Raw genomic sequence first — 21,393 nt, 5'->3', positions numbered from 1 at the left:
TCAACTTCCGGTTCTTTTAGCGCAGCGTGCACTAGTCGCTAGTCTTTGTAGCGCTTAGCTATCCTGCTATCTAGTTAGTTAGCAACGTTTTAAACGAGTCAGTCAGCCCGCAAAAGTCTACAAACATGGTAAGGGTTTATCAGTTATATCAGTTTGTAATATTCTTCGTAATATTGCTGATTAATATGGCTAGCCAACCTAGGTAGTAGTAGTTAGCAAGTACTGCCCGCTAATTTTACATTAGCTACAATTAATAGCTAGCTAGCCTAGCTCCTCTATGCAACTTTTTAAACAAGCAATTGTCAGATGCGTTGGTGTATGTAAAACATCCCGTTCTTAATCAAATCACCTTGCAGGGAAATGTGTGTGTTACAGCAGAAAGATTGGCAAAAAGTAGAAAAGTATAGGAAAATATCATATAGTGGGCAAAAAGCATAACAATGAAAAGTGACACATATGATCCGATAAGCATCTAATTTATGTTTTACCCATGTAGGCTCGTAATGCTGAAAAGGCAATGTAAGTTTTTCATGTACTTATTGACCATCTTTCCACTCTTTGAAAGACAACACCTTTCATTTTGCTCTCATTGCTTTGACCTAGTCGTAGTGCACACAGCCCATATTCACTTACACTTTTCACCTTACATTGCAACAATCCTGTGATTCACAAGGGTTTATTTCCTCGTTGATAAGAACTTGTAGTGTTATCTCTTTCTCTCATTGGTCTCTATTTCTTTGCCATTTATTTTTCACATTTATCAGCGTAATATTAATGTACAAAACATGGAACTTTCAGGACGGCCTTGGCGAGATTTCGTCAAGCTCAGCTGGAGGAGGGAAAAGTCAGGGTAAGTATCAACATTGTTATAAAAGATTTAAAGGAACTCAATCTATTTATCATAGCAGCATACCAGCAACGTCTGTATTGATTGTGGTGTGTGTTCTGTGACTTGTTAACTTTCACAGGAAAGGAGACCGTTTCTGGCTTCAGAATGCAATGAGCTGCCTAAAGCAGAGAAGTGGCGTAGGCAGGTAAAGAGAGGATGTTGCCATTACTGTATCTATGTACGGTATTACTGTATCTATGTACGGTATTACTGTATCTATGTACTGTATTACTGTACCCCGTTGGACTACAGTGTACACTAAATGCAGTTCTCAATGTGGTCTAATCTTATTTTTTCCCCTCTTTCCAGATCATCAGTGAGATTTCCAAGAAGGTTGCACAAATTCAAAACGGTGAGAAATCTGTATTTGTGTCACAGAAATGGCCTTTTCAGGTAAGAATTTCACACGTTGTAATAATACACAAAATGTAACTCTGTCTTTCTACAGCCGGTTTGGGTGAATTCAAGATCAGAGACTTGAACGATGAAATCAACAAGTTGCTCCGAGAAAAGGGGCACTGGGAGGTCCGGATCAAGGAGCTCGGTGGGCCTGATTATGGGGTGAGAGTGCTGTGGACAACATGGAGGATCCTCCAAATAGGTGCCTAAGGCCCAATAGAGTATCCAAGGGTCAGTTGACAAACTGTCCCTTTTGTGCTTTCAGCGAGTTGGACCAAGGATGCTCGACCACGAAGGCAAAGAAGTACCGGGAAACCGGGGCTATAAATATTTCGGCGCCGCCAAAGACCTGCCGGGAGTGAGGGAGTTGTTTGAAAAAGAACGTACGTCGTGTTCCTTCCTCCTCGAGATAAACTTCAAACAGACGCTTTTGGGGTGGAAAGAGATGGACTGAAACCACCCGGTGTATTCTGCTCTTCTCCCCATGCCTTCTCCTTCAGCCATCCCTCCTCCCAGGAAGACCCGTGCCGAGCTCATGAAGGACATTGACGCAGAGTACTACGGCTACAGGGACGAGGACGACGGGGCGTTGGTGCCACTGGAGCAGGAGTACGAGAAACAAGGTATTGTCGATATCCCGGCTGAAAACACACAGCTGCCAATGTCTGGGGAACGACGTGCCGTTAAGGGTCACAACGAAAGCAGTCAGGAGGGCTTAAATGTCGTGTGTGCGAAAGGTGAAGATTGTCTTGTGCTCCAATCTCAAACGTGACCACTTGAATTACATTAAGATCCCCACCCAGCAGCACTCGTTTGCTGGCCAGTCGGGGAGAATGTCTCCCTTTGTATTGGATGCACATCCCTCTCCAATCTGCCTTCCTGTTGTGAGGGTGGTGCTTGCAGAGCATGTGCTTCCTGTTAGTGTCAATGTCCCCTCGCTGCACGAGTACAGCTGATGCCACTCATATGAGACCTCTTTACTACCCACTGTTGACCCCTTGTGACATGACACATCTTATCAGTCGACCTCTCCTTTAGGAAATCATTTGTGTTTGCTACCAGCAAGGCACACTACCTGTTATCTGGCCTATATATCATTACTACCGCAGCCACCACTGCTCGTCCCGCAGTCTCACCACGTAGACACGAAAAGGTGTCCACTTGTGAGTCTCCTTCACAATTGCGTTGCTTTCGTTTTCTGTGTTCCTTCGACTAAATATGTACTACCCGTGCGCTAGCTAGCGCAGTCAAGTGATCGTGAAAACAACTGTGGAGTGTTTGGGGTACAGAGGAGTTAGCCAGCTAGCTGTGGGGGTTCTGGTAGTGTGGGGTTTGGCCAGCAAGCCGCAGCAGTATCAGCGGTGTCGACATCAGTTTGGCAATTGCTATCAGTACACAGCTGGGGACCACAGACGACTGTGGCGGCCGCAAGCATATTTCACAATTCTTATGATTCAAGTAGTATGAACCCATTTGCCTTTTTTTTTTCTAACAAATTTGGTGTCGTCATCTCGTCCTGACCTCCACTTCCACTAAAGAGGTGCAGTTGTGGTGTGATGGGACAGCCATGAATGCGGTGGGTCTGAGGCAGCACACCCGTCCTTTCCCAGTCCCTCTGACGCCAGCTGTGTGTGTGTGTCGTCCCAGTCATAGCGGAGGCTGTGGAGAAATGGAAGGCTGATCGGGAGGCGCGTCTAGCTGGCGGCGGAGGGTCCGACAAGGACGTCGAGGAGGAGGAGGAGGAATACATATACGCTGTCCAAGACGATGAGGTGAGACACAGTCGTCGAAACGTCAGGCCAGTCAGCTTATGGAAAGCTGGCTGTTACGCTCTGTGCTGGTCTCTGGGTATTGACCGTGATGCCAGGTGGAAGTAAAGGATTCAACCATGTCTCTGCTAAATGCTAAACATGGGATGTTGTTTAATATTGAAGCATATATGGCCGGTCAATCTATTTTGTAAATGCAAATGTGCAACTTATCGTAACTGAGCATTTGATTTATCATTATTGGATCAATTTTGCAACATTATTTCAATTGGATGTGTTTGTCAGATAAAATAAAAAGTCTCATTGAGCATTCTATAGAAAGTGTCACTGCCTATTCTACACATTGGAAGTCGTCACATGGACAAACCTAGTCCAGTATTGGGTGACATTTTGGACTGTGCCGCGTACTGTTTGCAAACCACCATAACCCTGTTCAATGTGTCTGGTAGCATTCAGACGACGAATCCCGGACCCAGATGGAGGGGGAGGAGGGCATGCAGACGTTCATCTCTCACGTACCTGTTCCCTCTCAGAAAGAGGTGAGGACTGACACACGTCACCAAGCTGTTCCACAAGAAGTCATGGTAGGACCGGGGTTACGGACGTTTTTTCCTCCCTAAACCTTTTTCTTTTCTTACGTCCTTTTTTTAGATTGAGGAAGCCTTGGTCAGGAGAAAGAAGATGGAGCTGCTGCAAAAGTATGCCAGTGAAACTCTAATGGCGCAGAGTGAAGAGGCCAAGGCCTTATTGGGGTTGTAGTTTGTGAAACGAGTTGTCACTTTACCCAAGGTCACACCTTGAATAAGGAGCAATATTGATGAATGACACATGGCATTCTGTTCAGTACTTTGTGTGAAAGCAAAATGTTGTGACTGTAAATAATGTTTTTTTTACATACTTTTTTTTCTCTGTGATCTTAATTAAAAACAAAACTGCAATGCAACAACGTTTTCCTGGATTTTGAAAATATTGAACTGTTTCGTTATCAGCTACTGATTCCTCTCCCCGGTCATTAATGAGATCCTTCATGCTGCTGCTCTAGACTCACAGTCCTTGATCACAAAGTGGCGGGTTTTCAATTTAAAAGTCTCAATTACACGTGATTGGAGACAGACTGGTCCATGTGACTTGTCGACCCGAGGGAGGCTTGGAGCGACCGGCCTCACGCTTTCTCCATTTAGGCGCAATCTAATCTTGTCATTAGAAATGTGCTTGTCCCATTTTCTTTGCAAAAGATCATGCATTCGGTCATGCGTGAGCCAGTGTAGTAATGACAGTCTATATTCCGCTGTGAACTCGATTCCAATGATTATATTGTCTGCTTAGACTCTTGTAGAGAGAATTGTTCTGGTCATTTCATTAGTAAAAGAAGCTATTGTAGTTCATGGTTTATCCAGTTGACTTTGTGTCCTTCTGTCTACTATATCATACTCCATGGAACGCATGATTGGATAATGCCTTTCATTACTTCCTATAAGAAATGGCAGATGACCTAGTTTACTTTGATTCAGAGTTGGACTGGGACACTGCTTGGAACATTTAAGAGATTGGCTATTTGAACTCTGTCATGTTTATCTAAGTTAATGCAGGAAAAAAAATGTTTTGGGAATCAAGGGGTTGGGTAAGGGGTTAGTATGTGATTATGCAAAATGACAGCAACGAATTTTATGCTTTGGTGAGTCTTTTGTTTACGCTCTGCAGGCAACAACTGAACCGAGTGAGCCGTTAATATTTTCATTCTTTCAAACGCACTTTAAAATGTAAAAGTCTAACTCCATAAAGGCATAATGACAAAAATTTGAGAATGAGAGCCATAATAACCCGGCATTCTTGCTGCGACAGACAAGACGTTGACATTTCTTCCCGTCCTCTTCGGACCTCCTCCTGTGTCGTCACATAATTCAGCCTCCAAGGATATATGAGGGGCTTTCAGAACGATGGAGCTGGATATGAACTTGAATCTGTGAAGTGATCTCCATTTTTCAAGAACTAAAATGAAAGCCCTTACTGTTTTACACCGGGCTGCGAATACTTTGTGCAGACGGCAAGTTGAACGAGGAACTCTATTGACAAGCTGTGGAATGTGCGGAACGGCGACGTCTAAGGGCAAGGTAGTCAGAGATTACACTTCAATACTGATGTACGAACCATGTTTGTGAACCAGCTACATTGTTAAATGAATACCATAAAGTATTGGTGAGTCTAATACGACCAGGTAATATGTAACAATGTATGATGTATTAAATTGATCATTCATGTACTCGAGGTAAAACAACCACTCTTAGATATAATGTCTAATTACTCATATTTCCCCATCAGGCATGCATTGCTTTTATTCAACTACCCTTTTTTCAGTTAATTAATTATATTCGTCTGTTTTATTTTATGTTCAATTTCTATGTCAATCTATGCTATTCTTTCCCATATTGACAAAATGACTCAACCAATGGGTTGAGTCATGACAATGTCCCAACCAGAGAAAAGAGGTCAGGCATGTGATTGGATATAGTATAGTCTGTACATGCCTCACGTGATTGCGTTGAGAACATTTTCTACATTCCCATGCCCTACTGCCTTTCTATAGCCTAGGTCATGAAGCCCACGACTCCCATAACCTTTAAGGACGAAGCAGAGCTTAATATGATTTCAGTAATAGACAAAACCCAAGATTTAATACAAGTGTATTGCATAATATCATGCATCTCTCATGTTTCAAATAGCTTGTTTATGCATTCTGGAAAGCATCTGTGTTTTGTGCATGAGGGCATACAATTAATGATACACAGTTCAAAATAGCATGAAGCTTTAAATATATATGTGCTTTGATAAGGCATAGGCATTTTCCCACAGTAAAGAACACAAGCAGATCAAATGGGATACTGAAAACAAAATTGTTTTCACAAACAAAACAAAAGGATTGATGGTGACAAGGATCGTATTTGCTGAGATAGACAAATGTTCTAAATGGGGAAAGGCACAGATGTTTGTGCTAATCCCTAAGTGCGTGAGAGTCGGAAAATCATTCTTATCAAAACACAAATAGAGACAAAAAGCCACCCAAAGATCATAGCTGTGGAATCACACGTGATTGTTTTATAAGAAGAGATTTGTCAGGAGCTGTTCTGACATGTCCTCTTTTTGAGGGTCTGTCACATCACATCTGTGTCAACATGAGCCCAAGTTCATTTTGTGAGACTCCATACTAATATTCTTGTCATTCCCTAACTTCCACATTTTGAACTTTAAAGTATCCTTGTTTTATCAGGACAGCTATCAGAGAAAGCACAGCCTGCAGACTTCATACATGGCCTGCACAGCTTTATCAGTTCCTCCGTAATATGGGATTGTGCTCCTCTTGCTCACAGCTGCAGCCTGACTTTGGCTTGCTGTTTGACATCGACGGGGTCCTGGTGAGAGGCAAGACTCCCATCCCTGCTGCCAAGAAGGCTTTTCAGAAGCTGGTCGACTCCCGGGGACAGTTCTTGGTCCCTGTCGTGTTTGTGACCAACGCAGGGAACTGTCTGCGTCAGAAAAAGGCAGATCAGCTTTCCCACATCTTAGGAGTTCCTGTAAGTCTGGTGATCAGTTCTGTATTTGTTGAAAAAAATGCTTAAAAAGCCCAGCTGTCTTTGCTCATCTCCTCTCCTCTTTCCCCCAGGAGAGCTGAAAAGTGCAACACACGGCCTTGGAATTTATACTATAATCCTAGATTAGGATTCAACACACACTCTTCCATTTTCAAATGTACTTGTTTAACATTTGTATTGCAGATTTCGCAAGACCAGGTCATGCTGTCTCACAGTCCTCTGAGAATGTTCAGAAAATACCACGACAAATGTGTCCTGGTCTCTGGACAAGGCCCAGTGTTGGACATTGCCAAGAAGTATCCTTCAGGTTTCTGGTTGCTCAGACGATCTGGCAAATAGGTTGACTTAACTACAGCAATGTCATTATTTAAGTTGGATAATCAAACATTTGTGTAATAGGAATAATTAAGCCTGTTTCTTGATCATAGAGGTATAAATACTGAAAGGTGATTGTAATTGTTATGATAATCTGAGTTGTCTTGCTAGTGTAAGCATGTATTCCTAGAGGTGGGTTACATTGAGTATGTTGGACAACTTGCTTGTGCATCTGGCAGTTGTGTAACTCAGTTCATCTTCTCCTGATAGATTAAACGGATGGCTGGTGGTCTGTGATTATGGGGTAGGCAGCCAGGACACAACCTAATGAATGCTTACGCAATGTGGCACGAAGATCTTTGGGACATTTTGGGGGAAGGCACAGTCAACAAGATTTGTCTTGCAGTGATGAGCCTATCTTTATTTTAAGACATAAAAGCTGACAAATAACAGCTTACAGGCAGTGCCGGACAGAGCTACAATCTACCCATGTCAGTCGGACAGTCTGTGTCAGTATCGTCTTCGTATAATTTAAAGTAAGGTATTCCAGGCCATTCAAGTTGCTATTCCAGAGTTTTCTCTTACAATTCATCCTTGACCTGTTCTGTTAGCCTTGGCTTCAAGAATGTGTTGAGCATCGACATGTTGAGGGAACACTTCCCTCTGCTGGACATGGTAGATCACAACAGGAGGCCCAATCTCCCGGTATGTTCCCTAGCCTGTCCTGTGTAATACTGTTGTTTGTGAGAAAAGGGTGTTATGGCTGACAGTGACAGCATGTGCAGCAATGGGTCTGTTTTCTTGTTACAGGCTTCACCCTTTTTGAACATTCCACAAATCGAAGGTACTTGAAATATTTTCGTATTTGACCTTAAAAAAAAAGAAAAAATCACAACAAATATATGTTTATGTTTTTATATATATATATATATATATATATATATATATATATGTATATATATAAGTTACAAAGCACTTACACATACTAAAACCTTCTATTTTGTTGTGTGCCTGTCTGTCCTATTGAAGCGGTCATTCTCTTTGGGGAGCCCATTCGATGGGAGACCAACCTCCAGCTGATTATTGACGTGTTGTTGACTAATGGCAACCTGAATAATCCCTATGTGAGCCATCACTCTGCCCACCTGCCTCTGCTAGCCTGTAATATGGACCTCATGTGGATGGCTGAAGCTCACTCACCCAGGTAATGTCTTCCACAACTTACATTACCATAAGTTATACCCCAGTGCTAGTTTTTATACCAGCTGGTAGTTATACCCCAGTGCTGGCTACAATCACCCTCAGTTGAGTGATTTTCATCCTTCAGTATCCCACAAAAAAAAAAAATGATGAGTGACCTTAACGCTACAAGATAATGTAGCGTTATCAGCTTACCAATTCTAAACATACAGTGTATTGGTTGAATGTCCCTGGTCTGAGTTGAAGGCCTGTCCTTTGACCGGCAGGTTTGGCCATGGGACGTTCCTGGTGTGTCTGGAGAGCCTCTACAGGAAGATCACGGGCCAGGAGCTGAAGTACGAGGCTCTGATGGGGAAGCCCAGTGAGCTGACCTACCACTTTGCTGAGTTCCTGATCAGAGAGCAGGCTGCTGAGAGGGGCTGGAGGATGCCCATAAGGTCCCTCTACGCCATTGGGTAAGAAACCAGCTCAGGTAGCATCTAGAAGGCTGTTACAGCAGACTAATACAGATCTCCTGGAAGAGAGTCCCACCCCTCCCCACACACTTTGTTAATTGCTTTGACAAGTTAAGATATGTTATGTTAAGTTATGATAATTGTTTCCCCTCAAAGGAAATTTCTGTTTATTTTGTTGTCATATGACAAGCATCATATGAAGGAAAAAGGACTAACGACCTTTTTCAACATGATCCAGTGACAACCTCATGACGGACATCTATGGAGCCAACCTTTACAATGGCTACCTGGAGGAGCGTGCGACCAGGCACAGTGCCAAGGTGGCCACCAGGGTGGCGGCCGGCACCGGCCCTTCCAAAACCCTGCCCCAGGAGGAGGACATGGATATGGCCTGGGAGAGTGAGCTGGCCTCCCCCTCTGCCACCACCTGCAAGTCTATCCTGGTCTGCACCGGGGTCTACAACCCCCATACCGAGGTGCCCATGGACTCCAACAGCAGCATCAAGGAGACAGTGTTCCACGGCCACCGAGACTTCCGCTTCCACCCCTCCCTGGTGGAGCCGGGCCATATCGTACAGGACGTGGACGCAGCCGTGGAACTCATATTTGAGCAGGAGAAGTTTGCTGCTTCCAGACTTTGATCGTAAGGGTGAATTCGGGGAAACAAAATCTGATGTAAGAACATACTTAAAACAACGCAGGATAATTATCTTAGTTTTTTTGTTGTTTTTTTTTTACATGTAGACATTTAACTATATTTTTGCCAATGCTCTTTGCTTTGCATATGTGTATTTATAAAACCATGAAACTAAGCACAACAAATGTTTGCATACCTTGTAAACAGAGGAGTTAGACTGATTTTCCAAAGTATTGAAGTCAGTCCAAATTGCACTACATGCTTTCAGAAAAGTGTACACTGTATGTGAAGGATGGAGCAACATTTTATTGCCAATTGACCATCCTGGTACTTTTTTTTTTACTGTGCCTTAACTTAAAAGTCCTGTCATTTCTGTACTTATTTGATCTTCTTGTACTGATTGTTGTTTACTAGTGTGCAGCCCTGTCCATGTATACAATTGTGTAAATAGCATCTAAAATTGTTGGAAAGGACTTTTATGTTCTCTAGATATTTTGGAACTTTAGATACTTTAGGAAAGTGACATCACTGTGAAGCAAATGACCAGCATATTTAGGTTACATATTAGGTTATTTATTTTATTAACAATTCAAGATTAACAATATTTAAGAATATATTTTGTCTAAATGTACTGTTCAGAATAAATAACTAAACTTTTCGAAGGGGCATTTATTTTATTGTGTTCAGTTTGAATTCCGTATTCTAGAAGTTAGCCTGCCTTGATGAATAAACTATTCAGTTCAGACTTGTAGTGTAGCCTTAAGTGTATCAAACCAGCCATAAGACTTAAATTCTCCCAAAATGGCATTTAATTCAATATGAACAGATCATTCTGAGCATTATGTATCAAGATAGAAAGATTAAGAAACAACATTCACTGACAAAAGCATCTGTTTGATATGAAGACCTGTGATAAAATTGCATAGTAACACATTATTTGACCCACCCCCCTCAGATAAATTATTTTTAGAATTTAGCTTTAAAATCTTGTTGTTTTGTTGAACAATTAAATAATCTTAAATGGTCATCTTTGAAAACCTTGTACTAAGATAACTTGCCGCATGTGGTTCACAAGATATGGTGAAAAGATAAAGGCACTCATCTTGGTCATATTATAAACAACTATCCCTTAGATACATTCACAAATGTTCACATCTCAAATAAGTATTCATACGATAACAATAAGAGTAAAGATGATATGACTTCACACAAACATACATATATAAATCATGACAAATAGTTCCTGATACTTCCTGATATTTGTTTTATAAAATGAGGAAATACAACGGCAGGCCTCCACTCTGATCACTAAATTCAGGTGAGTGTTTGAAGTGTGATGCTAGTTTGTCAACAGCACTTTACTCCATCTTAGACCCACTATTCACTCAGGACACTCCCTCCATTAGACTAAGGTAACACAGCGGCGACACCGTGCTTTTCAAAGAGAGAGAGAAATTACGATCCTGAAATGGCACTTCGGAATCCCAATTTCATGTGCAAAAACACCACTTGAACAACTCTCATTGGCAAACTGCATAACTTCAAACCAGGATAGTTGAGAGAAATAACTGTGCAAATCATTTCCCAAAGCCTATTGTATTTACCCTGACCTCTTCAAGCACTATCTTTGTTATCCTGGTATAGCCCATACTAGCCAGGATTACACAGGCTAATCTCTGAAGTCATCTAGCACAATCATACCTCTCTCCACATACTAGTCACGGTCCATACAAAATAGGCTTGTCACTAAAAACAGGCTGGTAGGCAGAGCACACTGGGGTTGGGGTTGCTCCACACTACCTTCCCTGTGCGGTTGTTCTAAAATTATAGAAAAGTGTTGCTCAATAGCAACAGTCACATGCATAATCCTCTGCTAAAGGACAGCTACATCACATCAAACGCATCTACCAACTGCTACCAATCGAATCGCCAAAAACGAGCCTGATTGAACCGCTCAAATACAAGTGAAACCCTTCATTCTGTTCAATCACCCGCTTGATTTTCACCACAAACACCCTTCAGAATGGCACCCACCTGGGTGGCTCCATCGGGGGGGGAAGAAAACGTTCTAGAACACATTAACAGCCACAACCCCAGCCGTCAACAGAGACATCCTTGCTGTTCAGTTTAAAACTGTCAGTCACGTTCTCATTGAACATGGGGCCCCCGTGTCTGAGGATGAGCTCGGCGGCCATCTTGGCGAAGGCCTCGTCCACGTTGCTGGAGTCTTTGGCGGACGTCTCAATGGCACTGATGAACTCCAGCTGGTGGGCCATGGTCTGGGCGTCCTCATAGGGCACCTCGCGCAAGTCAGTCAGGTCCGATTTATTACCTGTGAAGCGACGGGTCAATAACCTGTGTCAGAACGGTCGAGGTCTTTGGAGAAGAGAGTAGCTAAGATATCACTATACATTCACGGGTGGTAAGGGGTTGGCGAATGGATTACAAATGTACAGACTAACCAATAAGAAGTGGCACAATGTTGGAACCTCCGTATTTCTTCACGTCTTCCATCCATTTGGGCACCGCCAGGAAAGAGGCCTTTCTGGTGACGTCGTAGGTGATGATGGCGCCATTGGTGCTGCGATAGTAGCTCTGGGTGATGGTGCGGAAGCGCTCCTGTCCTGCAGTGTCCCAGATCTGCAACTGAGATAGAAAAACAGAACATATAGGGTCAAGTAAAAGACAGACACTGCTTTTGTTGGTATAGGGTCACAGGTTAGAATGACAGGAACTGATAACAGAGACTCTTTGAAAATCGATCACCTTTGTCGTGTACATACTGATCATGTGTTGATGCATGGCTCCTCCTTTGGAGTCAATACATTTTTTGAAGATTTGAGAATGAAATAGGCCAAGGCCTAATCATAATACCACATAAACCAAACTATGAACCCGCCATTGTCTGGAAAACATGTCCTTACAACACACTGGTATTAACATTAATCAACGTTGTTGTCCTAAAAACACATCAATCCATGGCTAACGCTGAACACAATCACCCCAAACGGTCACGTCATTGATAAAAAAGTGCTGATGTGTGTTGACCAGGCCACGGACAACAAGGCATCTATGGAAGATTCCTAAGAGAAAAGCCTGCATTAATCAGTAACACATTTAGTCAAGTTGAGCGGTCCCACGTTCACATTTAATACGTTCTAGTAAACCCGTCACATAATAAAAACACGACATCTCAACATTTTGACGTATTGCTGATTTGGATTTTTTTTAGCAAAACATAAGGGATCATTCTATAGCCTATGATTTTGTAAATGAAGTATTGTCCGCTTGTACGTGTAGAGACTGGCTAAGTAGCTGTACAGGAAGCTATTTTGACAACACTGCATGATGACATCAAACATTTTGTTTACTTGGATTATTGTGAAACAACCATCCTATTACATAATATCATCTAAGCCCACGAACCTTTATTCTCTTTCCTTGAATTTCCATGGTCTTCATGGTAAAGTCCACTCCAATTGTGTTTCCTTGTCTTTCGATAAATATACCAGTCTTAAAACGTTGAACCACGCAAGTTTTGCCAACACCGACATCTCCCACTAAAACTATTTTGAATACGAAGTCATAATTATCTTCACATTCTAGTAATGACATCGTCGCTATAGCTGGCGATGGTCCTTGATTGTTCGGATAACGGTACAATTATATAAATAGCATGAATGTTTTGCTTACAAAGCCTGATTTGAGAACTGACGTGGAAAGTCGGCACCTGCGAAATTGCCAACGCGGAAGGGAAGAGCAATCCTGTTTAGGTATCCTGGCTGCGCCTGATTCCAATGTTTTTTGGTGTTGTCATTCGATCGAGTCGATCCATTTACACAAAGTGATGAAGTACAAGTAACTAAAATCCCTTTGCGATTTTGTCCTTTTAAAACGTTTTCTTAAAGAATGCTTGAATTTTTACTGAAGCTGATCTGGTCTACTTGACACATTTCAACACATTTTCTTGCATTACATGTAGGCTACTTAAGGGGAATTACACAAGACACACAAGTCATTTCAACATAGGTTTTATCATCATATTTATTTTACATTACACTACTTTATGTGACTGTTTACATGAATATGAGTACACAAGAAACCATAATAAGGCTACTTTGCTGAACTGAACATTTCTGTTGAGTCATATTCTGGCTTCCTCTTCTCTGTGTTATATACTAGATCATTCCAGCAAGCCAGGCTGGGAGAAAAAGGCCTACAGTTCCCAGAATGCACACCAAGATGAACATCCAAAGGAAGATGCGGTCCATTACCATGGCTACATACTTCCACTCCTGTTTCACCTGCAAAGCAAGGTAAATAAAAAATACTTTTCCAGAGGAAAAAGTTGACATTGTCCATTCAGTGAGAATAGGAATGGCAGTTTTAAGCTAAGACATTCAAACACCATTAAAATGGCAAAACCAACTGGTTACCAAACAAAAAAGACTTACAGAGAAGTCAATGTCCTCAGCTCGGAGGTGGTCAGCGATGTACTGAACCCCATCTACGGCCATTTTCAAGGAGGGCGAGAGGGAAAGAAGTCGCAGGTCTCTGGAGCTGCAGGCGCCTGCAGTCTGGGCTAGCTCATTCTGGGATGGGTGGTGCTTACTCAGGACTGGACAGCTACGCCTCCTCCTCTCCCTCTGCGACTGGCATGGGAACTGAACCGCTGGCTTACACTGGCTCCCGCCATTGCCCTGTAAATACAGTAAATACAGTTAACAGGAAATGTGTGTGCGATCGTATTCATTTGGAAAGAAACTTAAAATACACACAGAGCACACACACACACACACACAGCACACACACACACACACACACACAGCACACACACACACACACACACACACACACACACACACACACACACACACACACACACACACACACACACACACATATATAGCACACACACACACACACACAGACATTCATACGGTCACCTTCGAGGCCTCCTCATGCAGGCAGCTGTACTGGATGCTGCGGGAGCGACAGCGGTCACTGCTCTGGGGCCTCTCCCCCAGACCGTACTGCACACTGAGGGAGCGCGTCTTAGGCCGGGCCTGCTGTTGCTGACCTCTGGCCAGGGGCTGGGGGGGCCGGAGGGAGGGAGGAGACCCACCCGTCTGTGACGCTGGTTCCTCCAGGAGGACAGAGTACAGGCTGGGGGATCGGACCACCGACGGCCTCGGCTGGGGCTGCAGGAGAACAGCACAGTGTTACCTCTCATCCGCTTCAAAGTCAATTCCCGGAGGGCAGACTTTCCCTCTAGTTTCAAGCTCTAACCTTTGACCTCTAGGCTACCTACCGGCCATGGTGGTGTGGGCAGGGAGCCTTCAGTGGGTTGACCTTGGGAGAGAGATGGTGAGCGGGCAAGTTGGTTTAGGATGTTCAGGGTGCCATGGGGAGAGGTAGGGTTCAGCTCCGCCTCGACCTCAGCCTCAACGCTCGCCCAGAGGGTGGGGACGCTGGCCCTCTTTTGCCTCACCTCCCCCTGCCGCTTGCGGTCGTTCCTGACCGGCCGCTGAATGCACAGGAAGCGAGGGACCAGCTCCAGGAAGACGGTGCCGACCCAGCGGGGCATGGTGTGCGTGCGCCGCGAGCGGTGATGCACGTTGAGCACGAAGATGGTGATCATGATGGAGAGCGTGACGAAGATCATGGTGAAGAGCAGGTACTCGCCGATGAGGGGGATGACGAGCGAGGTGGACGGGATGATCTCGGTGATGAGGAGGAGGAACACGGTGAGGGAGAGGAGGACGGAGATGCAGAGGGTGACCTTCTCCCCGCAGTCGGAGGGCAGGTAGAAGACCAGCACGGTGAGAAAGGAGATGAGCAGGCAGGGGACGATCAGGTTGATGGTGTAGAAGAGAGGCAGCCTCCGGATCAGGAAGGAGTAGGTGATGTCCGAGTAGGTCTCGGCGCAGCACTCGTACTTCTTGACGTTGTAGTTGCCCACGGCGCTGACGAGGACCCACTCGCCGCTCTCCCAGTAGTCCTGCTGGTCCACGTCGCTGGCCATGCTGACCAGGTCGATCTTGGCGCGGTCGTACGTCCACGAGCCAAACTTCATGGTGCAGTTCTGCTGGTCAAAGGGGAAGAAGGTGACGTCCATGGAGCAGGAGGACTTGTAGATGGCCGGGGGCGTCCACTTGATCCAGCCGTCGTGGTACAGGTGGGCTTTGGTCAGGTGGGTCACGGCAAAGTCCCCGTCTGCACTGTGGAGGAGAAGAAGGACTAGGAAAATCCGAACCAACGTTGACGAGAAGCCAAGCCAGGAAAGTCGAGGGTATATTTGCTCCCCCCACCTCTTAGTGTCAGCGGTTCTCATTTTCGCAAATGTAATTATTCATTTAGCAAGTTCAGTGAAATGCAACACTCGTGGTTCTCATTTTCATGGTTCTTCATTTGATTTCTCTCGCATGTTATTTTCAGCACAGGTCAGTACTGTATGTATGTGCACGGTGAGGAGCCTACTTGTTGTAGAGAACAATGTCGGGCCTCCAGATGATCTGGGACGGGATCCGGATGGACGTGACGTTCTCATACTCCCTGGGGTTCCACCTGAGCTTGTAATCATACCACTCCTGGAGGAACCACACCACCATTTTACAACATCGCAACAAACTCCGCCGCTGATGACTTGAGGTAGGAACAGCAACTCACTTGTTTCACCCAGACATTAGTGGTCATCATCTGATTCTTCTCGTCCTAAAATGAACAAGAAAGAAAGAAGACTCAGTCGAAATGCGCTGCGGAGTGCTGGCGTCACAGGGCAGAGCGAAGCGCCGAGAACGGAGGGCCTTTACCACGTCGATAAGCTGAGCGATGGACAAGCCGAAGCGAACCCTCACTGCGTCAGACGTGTTGGCCACAGGCCGCGCCAGCTTGTTGTAGCGACCAAAGAGAGTCTTCAGAAGACGGTCCTCTGCCTGTGCCCTGGCCCTGGGGTGGCAGCTCACTGGAGGGGGGGGGAGACGAAGAGGAGGAGCAGGAGGAGGAAGAGGAGCAGGAGGAGGAAGAGGAGGAAGAGGAGAAGATATACATAGTAATGGCATTGAATACATTATGGTCTAAGAGTAATTGATATTCTTCACTGATCTGATTAGTTCCGAAAAAGGAAGACAATGGAGACCATTGAACTGGGTTCTACCTTTCTGAAAAGCAGTGGATCAACAGCATTCTGAAGGGATTATTTCTCTTGTGTGTTTTTATTCATCCCATTTTCTCTGTCACTGGCCATTGCAATTTTTTTGCTTTCCTTTTTTATTTAATATCTAATTACGATCTTTTAATGAACTTGAAGGATATACTTTAGACAAACACTTCCATCCCCTTCTCATTCATAATGTGACTACAACACAGAGTAACAGCTGAGACAAAGGGTACAGTGTATCTTGATGATACATAATGTGCTGATTCCAAAAACACACAACACTCTGTTTCATATACATAAATGATCGTTGAAACCAAAATGGTTTCATGGGCTTCCATGGTTTGTCTGATATCCACGATGTGTGCATCAACAACCCTTCAGGTTGTACACACATACATTGGCCGGGTTTCCCAGATTCGTAAAGAAGCTGTTAACGCTAAGAGCGTCTTAAGAACGTTCTAAGGGCGCTCTCGAACGTTCTTAGAACGTTCTTAGAACGTTCTTAAGAAGATCTTAGCGTTAAGAGCTTCCTAACGAATCTGGGAAACCCGGCCATTTTCCTTACAGAGGAGCACAAATGGAATGAACACCTCTTAGAAATTCCTTTTATGGACAAAAAACAATACCATTATGAAAGCAACAAGCCCGTATCTGTGAAGAGTTGAAGCTTACCTTGAAGAGGAAGAAAGAAGAAAGAAGAAAACATCACAATTCTCAAAACACTGGAGCAAAACAAAAGAAACATTTTCATGTTGTCTTTTACTTCTTTGATCAACTTGATCTTGCCCAGATGTTAAAATATTTAAGGAACTCTCTTTTATGACTTGTAAATATGTTTTTCCTAGTTTGTGTAGGGCTTGATCCCCTTGTTCTCTGTATAATATTTCACAAATAGCAGACAGTCATATTGATTTTCAATTTGCCCTACTCTTCATCCTGAAGGATTGGAAGCTGTGATCAAAGCTGCTGAAAGCCAAAGCATGGCTGTCGTCTTATCTTCAGAATCCACTCTTGAATTCACTCTAAGGCTTCCCTTTTCGCATGATTTGTGGACCATGAAAAAAGGAAAAGAATTCCTGAGGTCAAACAGAACTCCCGTCTTCATCTTCCTCTCGTCCTTTGTGTCATCATCGCTGCCCAAGCCTCACTCTGTGTCCTCCTTCATCTCCAGTGGGCTATGGAGAGGACAGCTTCACTCTGCTCTTCGCTGCCTTTCAATCTTTCAACACAAAGACAAACACAAGCAGTCTCTCTCTATCTGTCTCTTACTCTCCACTCCCCAGACTCAGGACACACTCAGCCCCTAGGCACCTGAGACCTAGACTCTCTCTCTCTCTCTCTCTCTCTCTCTCTCTCTCTCTCTCTCTCTCTCTCTCTCTCTCTCTCTCTCTCTCTCTCTCTCTCTCTCTCTCTCTCTCTCTCTCTCTCTCTCTCTCTCTCTCTCTCTCTCTCTCTCTCTCTCTCTCTCTCTCTCTCTCTCTCTCTGATGGACAATGGGGAGATGCACTCTAACTCATCAATAGAAAAGAGAGTGTGAGAGATGCACTCATTTGAGTTTGAAGTGTAGGTTATGTAAAGGATTCTGGAGGACACAAACATCACAAGCTTGTTGTCACTCTGCCCAGAAGGGTGTCTGTGAGAACGATTATGGAAAGCTGAGGCCGCCTTGGTCGACCTGTGTCATGGCACCTCCGTTTCGTGACATCCAGATTTAGAGTGTGAAGATGTTCATCTCTTTGGTTCTTCATCCTTGGCGACACGGGGGACAAGTGAACAGGGAGCGACACAGGGGACAAGTGAACAGGGACTGGAGACCGAGGAATAGGAGACAGGAGACACAAGTACAGGTGACATGGAGACATAGAGTAGGACACAAGGAAACAGAAGACAGTATACGTTTAAGTTACTGTCGATGCTCTCAAGAAAATAATACAAAATGTATTACCTTCCCTTGTACAACGATGTCCATCAAATTCTACATGCAAAAAGGATCCACTTAAAATGTCAAGGCAATGTTCTGTCCACATATGAGCAGCCGTGCTGTGACTCACTAGCGTCAGGGCTGGTGCTGAGGTGGAAGGTGGTCAAGTAGAATAATGTCCTGAGAGAGAAAAAATCATTAGTGCTTGTTCATAGAAAACCCAGAAAGCATTCCCAGCCTTGGGGAGACCTAGGCCAGCAGAGCAGAAAACAAAATATCGATGAATCCTCTTCATGCCTCTAGGTCATACTGTATGGGGACTAACAGATGTAACCAGGACAGAAAGCAATGTCTCCGACGTGACATGACTTTCTGAACTCTCTAACCCGAAGCCAAAGAATTTGTTTTGCAAACTAAAACCTGAGAGGCTGTTGATTTTTTCTAAGGCATGTTTTGAAACAAATGATTTTCTTTTTAAGAAATAAATATACACAGACAAATCTCTTCATAAGATGTAAGACAGAAATAGTCTTAAACCTGTTAGGTTTCAGGACAAAGAGGCTTTCCTACCGTTGAGACCCATTGAAAAGGTATTTCCATCACATTCTTCTTGCTTCTAGAACACAGACTTGAGCGGCAACAAGGTATTGTTTGGGTCTATGTTTCACTGCACATTGTGTTTACAAAAATCCCTTTTAAAACCATGTTACTGTGGAAGAGAGCGAGAGACAGAGCGATAGAGAGCGACAGAGAGAGAGAGAACTAGAGAGAGATGGAGCAAGAAAAAGAAACAAAAGAGAAAGGAAGAAAGAAAGAAACAAGAACTGAATAGAATGTTTGAGTAAGTACTTGTGTGTGTGTGTGTTCACACATTTCAGGGGAAATGTCTGGTGAGGTCAGAGACAAACGGCCAGAGTGGACCTGTTGGTATCCTCGTGTCCTCCCTGTATCCTCCAATTTCATTCAAGATGCTGCAGTTAAAATGTTCTTTGATCTATGTACTTGGCTTTATGGATAGTTTATGATGCTGCTTGTTAATAGAAATACCTTGTCTAATCTTCTGATAAAGCTTGCTTAAATGTTTGTTACTTGAGTTTAATGACTGCCCCCTTTTGAGCAAGCAGCCACACCACATGTAAATGCTTTCCGTTCGTTTACATTTCTTTTAAAACTCAATCAATCAATTAATCAATTGAGGCCAAGCATATTCTGATATACAAAGTTTATTATACAGTCTTACTACACATATATGCTACATAATAAGTAAAAGCTATAAGCCTATTCATGGCATACAGTGATTCAAAACATGCTGGCATACACTGGTTTAGACAGCAAAAAATCATTAAAAATAACCATGGATGAAGTCATAGCACTGTAAACAAAGATTTCATATTTTTGGAATGTGTAAAGTATATCACGGACCTTCTGTGAAAGTAATTCTTCCAGTTCAAGTAAGCTGAAGTGCACAGTAAGTGTAAATTAATGTCTGTCGTACAGTGCATGTTTGGCATGAGACAACTCTAAAAAACAAAACCACCTTAAGGCTTGTAGGCATCGCAACATGCAAGTGCTGTGAAATATTGCTCTACTCCCCTAGAATCTCAACCTTCCTCAGACCTCTTGGCCCCTTTAATCTTTTTTTACTGGCTGTACCTATAGCGCATGCTGTCAGTGGGCTAACTGGGACAAGTATAACAGCTGGAGTTAGACAGCATTCAAGAGTACATTCACAAGCATGGTGTGTGTTCAGAAGAGATATGCAGCTTGGAACCATGGATTAAAAAAAACACATAAAAGACGTCCATAATGTTGGATAAAGCCAATGCTCTTTGGATGGGAAAAATGAACTTGAAGGCAGCTGTGATGAAATTAAGCAATAAGCCCCAAGAGGCCGTGGTTTACGCTGATTTTAGAACAGGTAAGGGGAGTAGTTAGGCACGACGCGAAGCGGAGTGCCGAAAACCCCCTTACCTGTTCTAAAATCAGCGTAAACCACGGACTCGCGGGGCTTATTGCTTTTCTAAAACTGTTACTACAAATATTTGATATGGTTTCATCAATAAAAACAATTAGAAACAAAATAGTTTAATAATAAACCGTCATTCTTCCGCTACTACAAAGTATAGTTCCTATATAAATCGTTGCCACGCAACAGCCAGATGGACATCTTTGCCGTCTTTTTCCATTTGAAATAATCGATGCGCAGTAATATGGAGTGTTAAAGAATGTTATGAGGACAACCTGTGAGGTTATGCTGGATTTTACAACGGCATGGAACGCGATATAGCCAATCACAATCAAGGATGGGAACAACCAGTTTTAGAATTCAAAACAAAAGGTGCAATGGTGGTGCATTGGCTCTTTTAGCTTGAATATAACCATGGGATGTTGCTCTCCAGTAGGATTCTGGATGTCTGATTGGTTACTGTGCAATGGAATACATTTTGTACCAACATTTTTGGTACAAAGTTAACAAACAAAATTAAGGCTGCTGCTAAGTGTTTCTGCTTGCATGAACATGTAAACACATTAAAACATGGATAAATAACTACGAAATACTTTAAATGATACAAATTGAAGTGAGCGTGTACTCATTTGTCAATTGGATGTACTCTTCTAAATAAAAATAAAAAAGAAGCATTTTGTGGATATATGAATATTGTGTGTATAGAATATGTACAATCTCTAGCAATTTTTGTATGTAGTTTAGTGGGAAAATGTTCAGTGTCTTTATACATGTTGATGCAGAGAAACCTTAAAGGGTTGTGCACAGGAACATCAACAACCCAAAAATAGTGCACATAGTCTTTGATTATGACATGTTCCATATACATCCAACAGGGTCCATATACACTCAATGTTCTTTGACATGTTACATTCCATTGACATATCAGAAACCCCATACTCGCTTGGATAGAATTTCATAAGTTGTGGTGAATTGCTTCCTGTCACTGTGCAGCACAGTACAGTGTGACGAGTCAGAAATCTCATTACTGTGAACACTGTACTTACACATTTCCAGAACACAGAAACAAACATCAGATTATCAAAATAATTCGTCT

At 43.4% G+C, this 21,393-nt stretch overlaps 4 protein-coding genes across 4 annotated transcripts; 2 read left to right on the top strand and 2 right to left on the bottom strand.

The window, feature by feature from the left end:
• Positions 1–4: 4 nt before the first annotated feature.
• Positions 5–4,015, top strand: isy1 (ISY1 splicing factor homolog). Its single transcript, XM_047025199.1, has 11 exons — positions 5–128; positions 497–519; positions 799–850; positions 969–1,034; positions 1,199–1,241; positions 1,338–1,450; positions 1,554–1,671; positions 1,789–1,911; positions 2,936–3,060; positions 3,507–3,596; positions 3,709–4,015. Exons 1-11 carry the CDS (start codon positions 126–128, stop codon positions 3,814–3,816), a joined length of 864 nt encoding a protein of 287 aa, XP_046881155.1. The 5' UTR covers positions 5–125; the 3' UTR covers positions 3,817–4,015.
• Positions 4,016–4,940: 925 nt separating this feature from the next.
• On the top strand, positions 4,941–9,909 carry zgc:77375 (uncharacterized protein LOC402927 homolog). The gene is made up of 8 exons (XM_047025407.1): positions 4,941–5,168; positions 6,423–6,626; positions 6,828–6,940; positions 7,571–7,664; positions 7,770–7,803; positions 7,989–8,163; positions 8,426–8,614; positions 8,853–9,909. Exons 1-8 carry the CDS (start codon positions 5,052–5,054, stop codon positions 9,253–9,255), a joined length of 1,329 nt encoding a protein of 442 aa, XP_046881363.1. The 5' UTR covers positions 4,941–5,051; the 3' UTR covers positions 9,256–9,909.
• A 133-nt stretch (positions 9,910–10,042) lies between these two features.
• On the bottom strand, positions 10,043–13,014 carry rab43 (RAB43, member RAS oncogene family). The gene is made up of 3 exons (XM_047025408.1): positions 12,678–13,014; positions 11,714–11,897; positions 10,043–11,583 (listed from the first exon to the last, which is right to left on the bottom strand). The coding sequence occupies exons 1-3, from the start codon at positions 12,864–12,866 to the stop codon at positions 11,330–11,332; spliced, it is 627 nt and encodes a 208-aa protein (XP_046881364.1). The 5' UTR covers positions 12,867–13,014; the 3' UTR covers positions 10,043–11,329.
• Positions 13,015–13,370: 356 nt separating this feature from the next.
• LOC124471081 (neuronal acetylcholine receptor subunit alpha-4-like) lies at positions 13,371–15,965 on the bottom strand. Its single transcript, XM_047025410.1, has 6 exons — positions 15,921–15,965; positions 15,732–15,841; positions 14,722–15,472; positions 13,882–13,897; positions 13,706–13,833; positions 13,371–13,555 (listed from the first exon to the last, which is right to left on the bottom strand). Exons 1-6 carry the CDS (start codon positions 15,948–15,950, stop codon positions 13,430–13,432), a joined length of 1,161 nt encoding a protein of 386 aa, XP_046881366.1. The 5' UTR covers positions 15,951–15,965; the 3' UTR covers positions 13,371–13,429.
• Positions 15,966–21,393: the final 5,428 nt, after the last annotated feature.

The sequence above is a fragment of the Hypomesus transpacificus genome, chromosome 9 (assembly GCF_021917145.1).
Source record: "Hypomesus transpacificus isolate Combined female chromosome 9, fHypTra1, whole genome shotgun sequence".
Classification (NCBI taxonomy): Eukaryota; Metazoa; Chordata; class Actinopteri; order Osmeriformes; family Osmeridae; genus Hypomesus; species Hypomesus transpacificus.
The sequence above is the reverse complement of the archived record's forward strand: the minus strand, read 5'-3'. Positions and strand labels throughout refer to the sequence as shown.

Excerpts from the sequence above, each read along its gene's own strand:
- isy1 (XM_047025199.1), top strand. Across the intron at positions 520-798 it reads CGTAATGCTGAAAAGGCAAT|GACGGCCTTGGCGAGATTTC; the intron begins GTAAGTTTTTCA and ends TGGAACTTTCAG. Across the intron at positions 851-968 it reads TGGAGGAGGGAAAAGTCAGG|GAAAGGAGACCGTTTCTGGC; the intron begins GTAAGTATCAAC and ends TAACTTTCACAG.
- zgc:77375 (XM_047025407.1), top strand. The coding sequence starts at position 5,052 with ATGAAAGCCCTTACTGTTTTACACCGGGCTGCGAATACTTTGTGCAGA. Across the intron at positions 7,804-7,988 it reads GAACATTCCACAAATCGAAG|CGGTCATTCTCTTTGGGGAG; the intron begins GTACTTGAAATA and ends GTCCTATTGAAG. Across the intron at positions 8,615-8,852 it reads AGGTCCCTCTACGCCATTGG|TGACAACCTCATGACGGACA; the intron begins GTAAGAAACCAG and ends AACATGATCCAG.
- LOC124471081 (XM_047025410.1), bottom strand. The coding sequence starts at position 15,950 with ATGATGACCACTAATGTCTGGGTGAAACAA. Across the intron at positions 15,473-15,731 it reads GACATTGTTCTCTACAACAA|TGCAGACGGGGACTTTGCCG; the intron begins GTAGGCTCCTCA and ends TCTCCTCCACAG. Across the intron at positions 13,556-13,705 it reads CTGAGGACATTGACTTCTCT|GTGAAACAGGAGTGGAAGTA; the intron begins GTAAGTCTTTTT and ends CTTGCTTTGCAG.
- rab43 (XM_047025408.1), bottom strand. The coding sequence starts at position 12,866 with ATGTCATTACTAGAATGTGAAGATAATTATGACTTCGTATTCAAAATA. Across the intron at positions 11,898-12,677 it reads TTCAAGGAAAGAGAATAAAG|TTGCAGATCTGGGACACTGC; the intron begins GTTCGTGGGCTT and ends TTTCTATCTCAG. Across the intron at positions 11,584-11,713 it reads CATTGTGCCACTTCTTATTG|GTAATAAATCGGACCTGACT; the intron begins GTTAGTCTGTAC and ends GTCGCTTCACAG.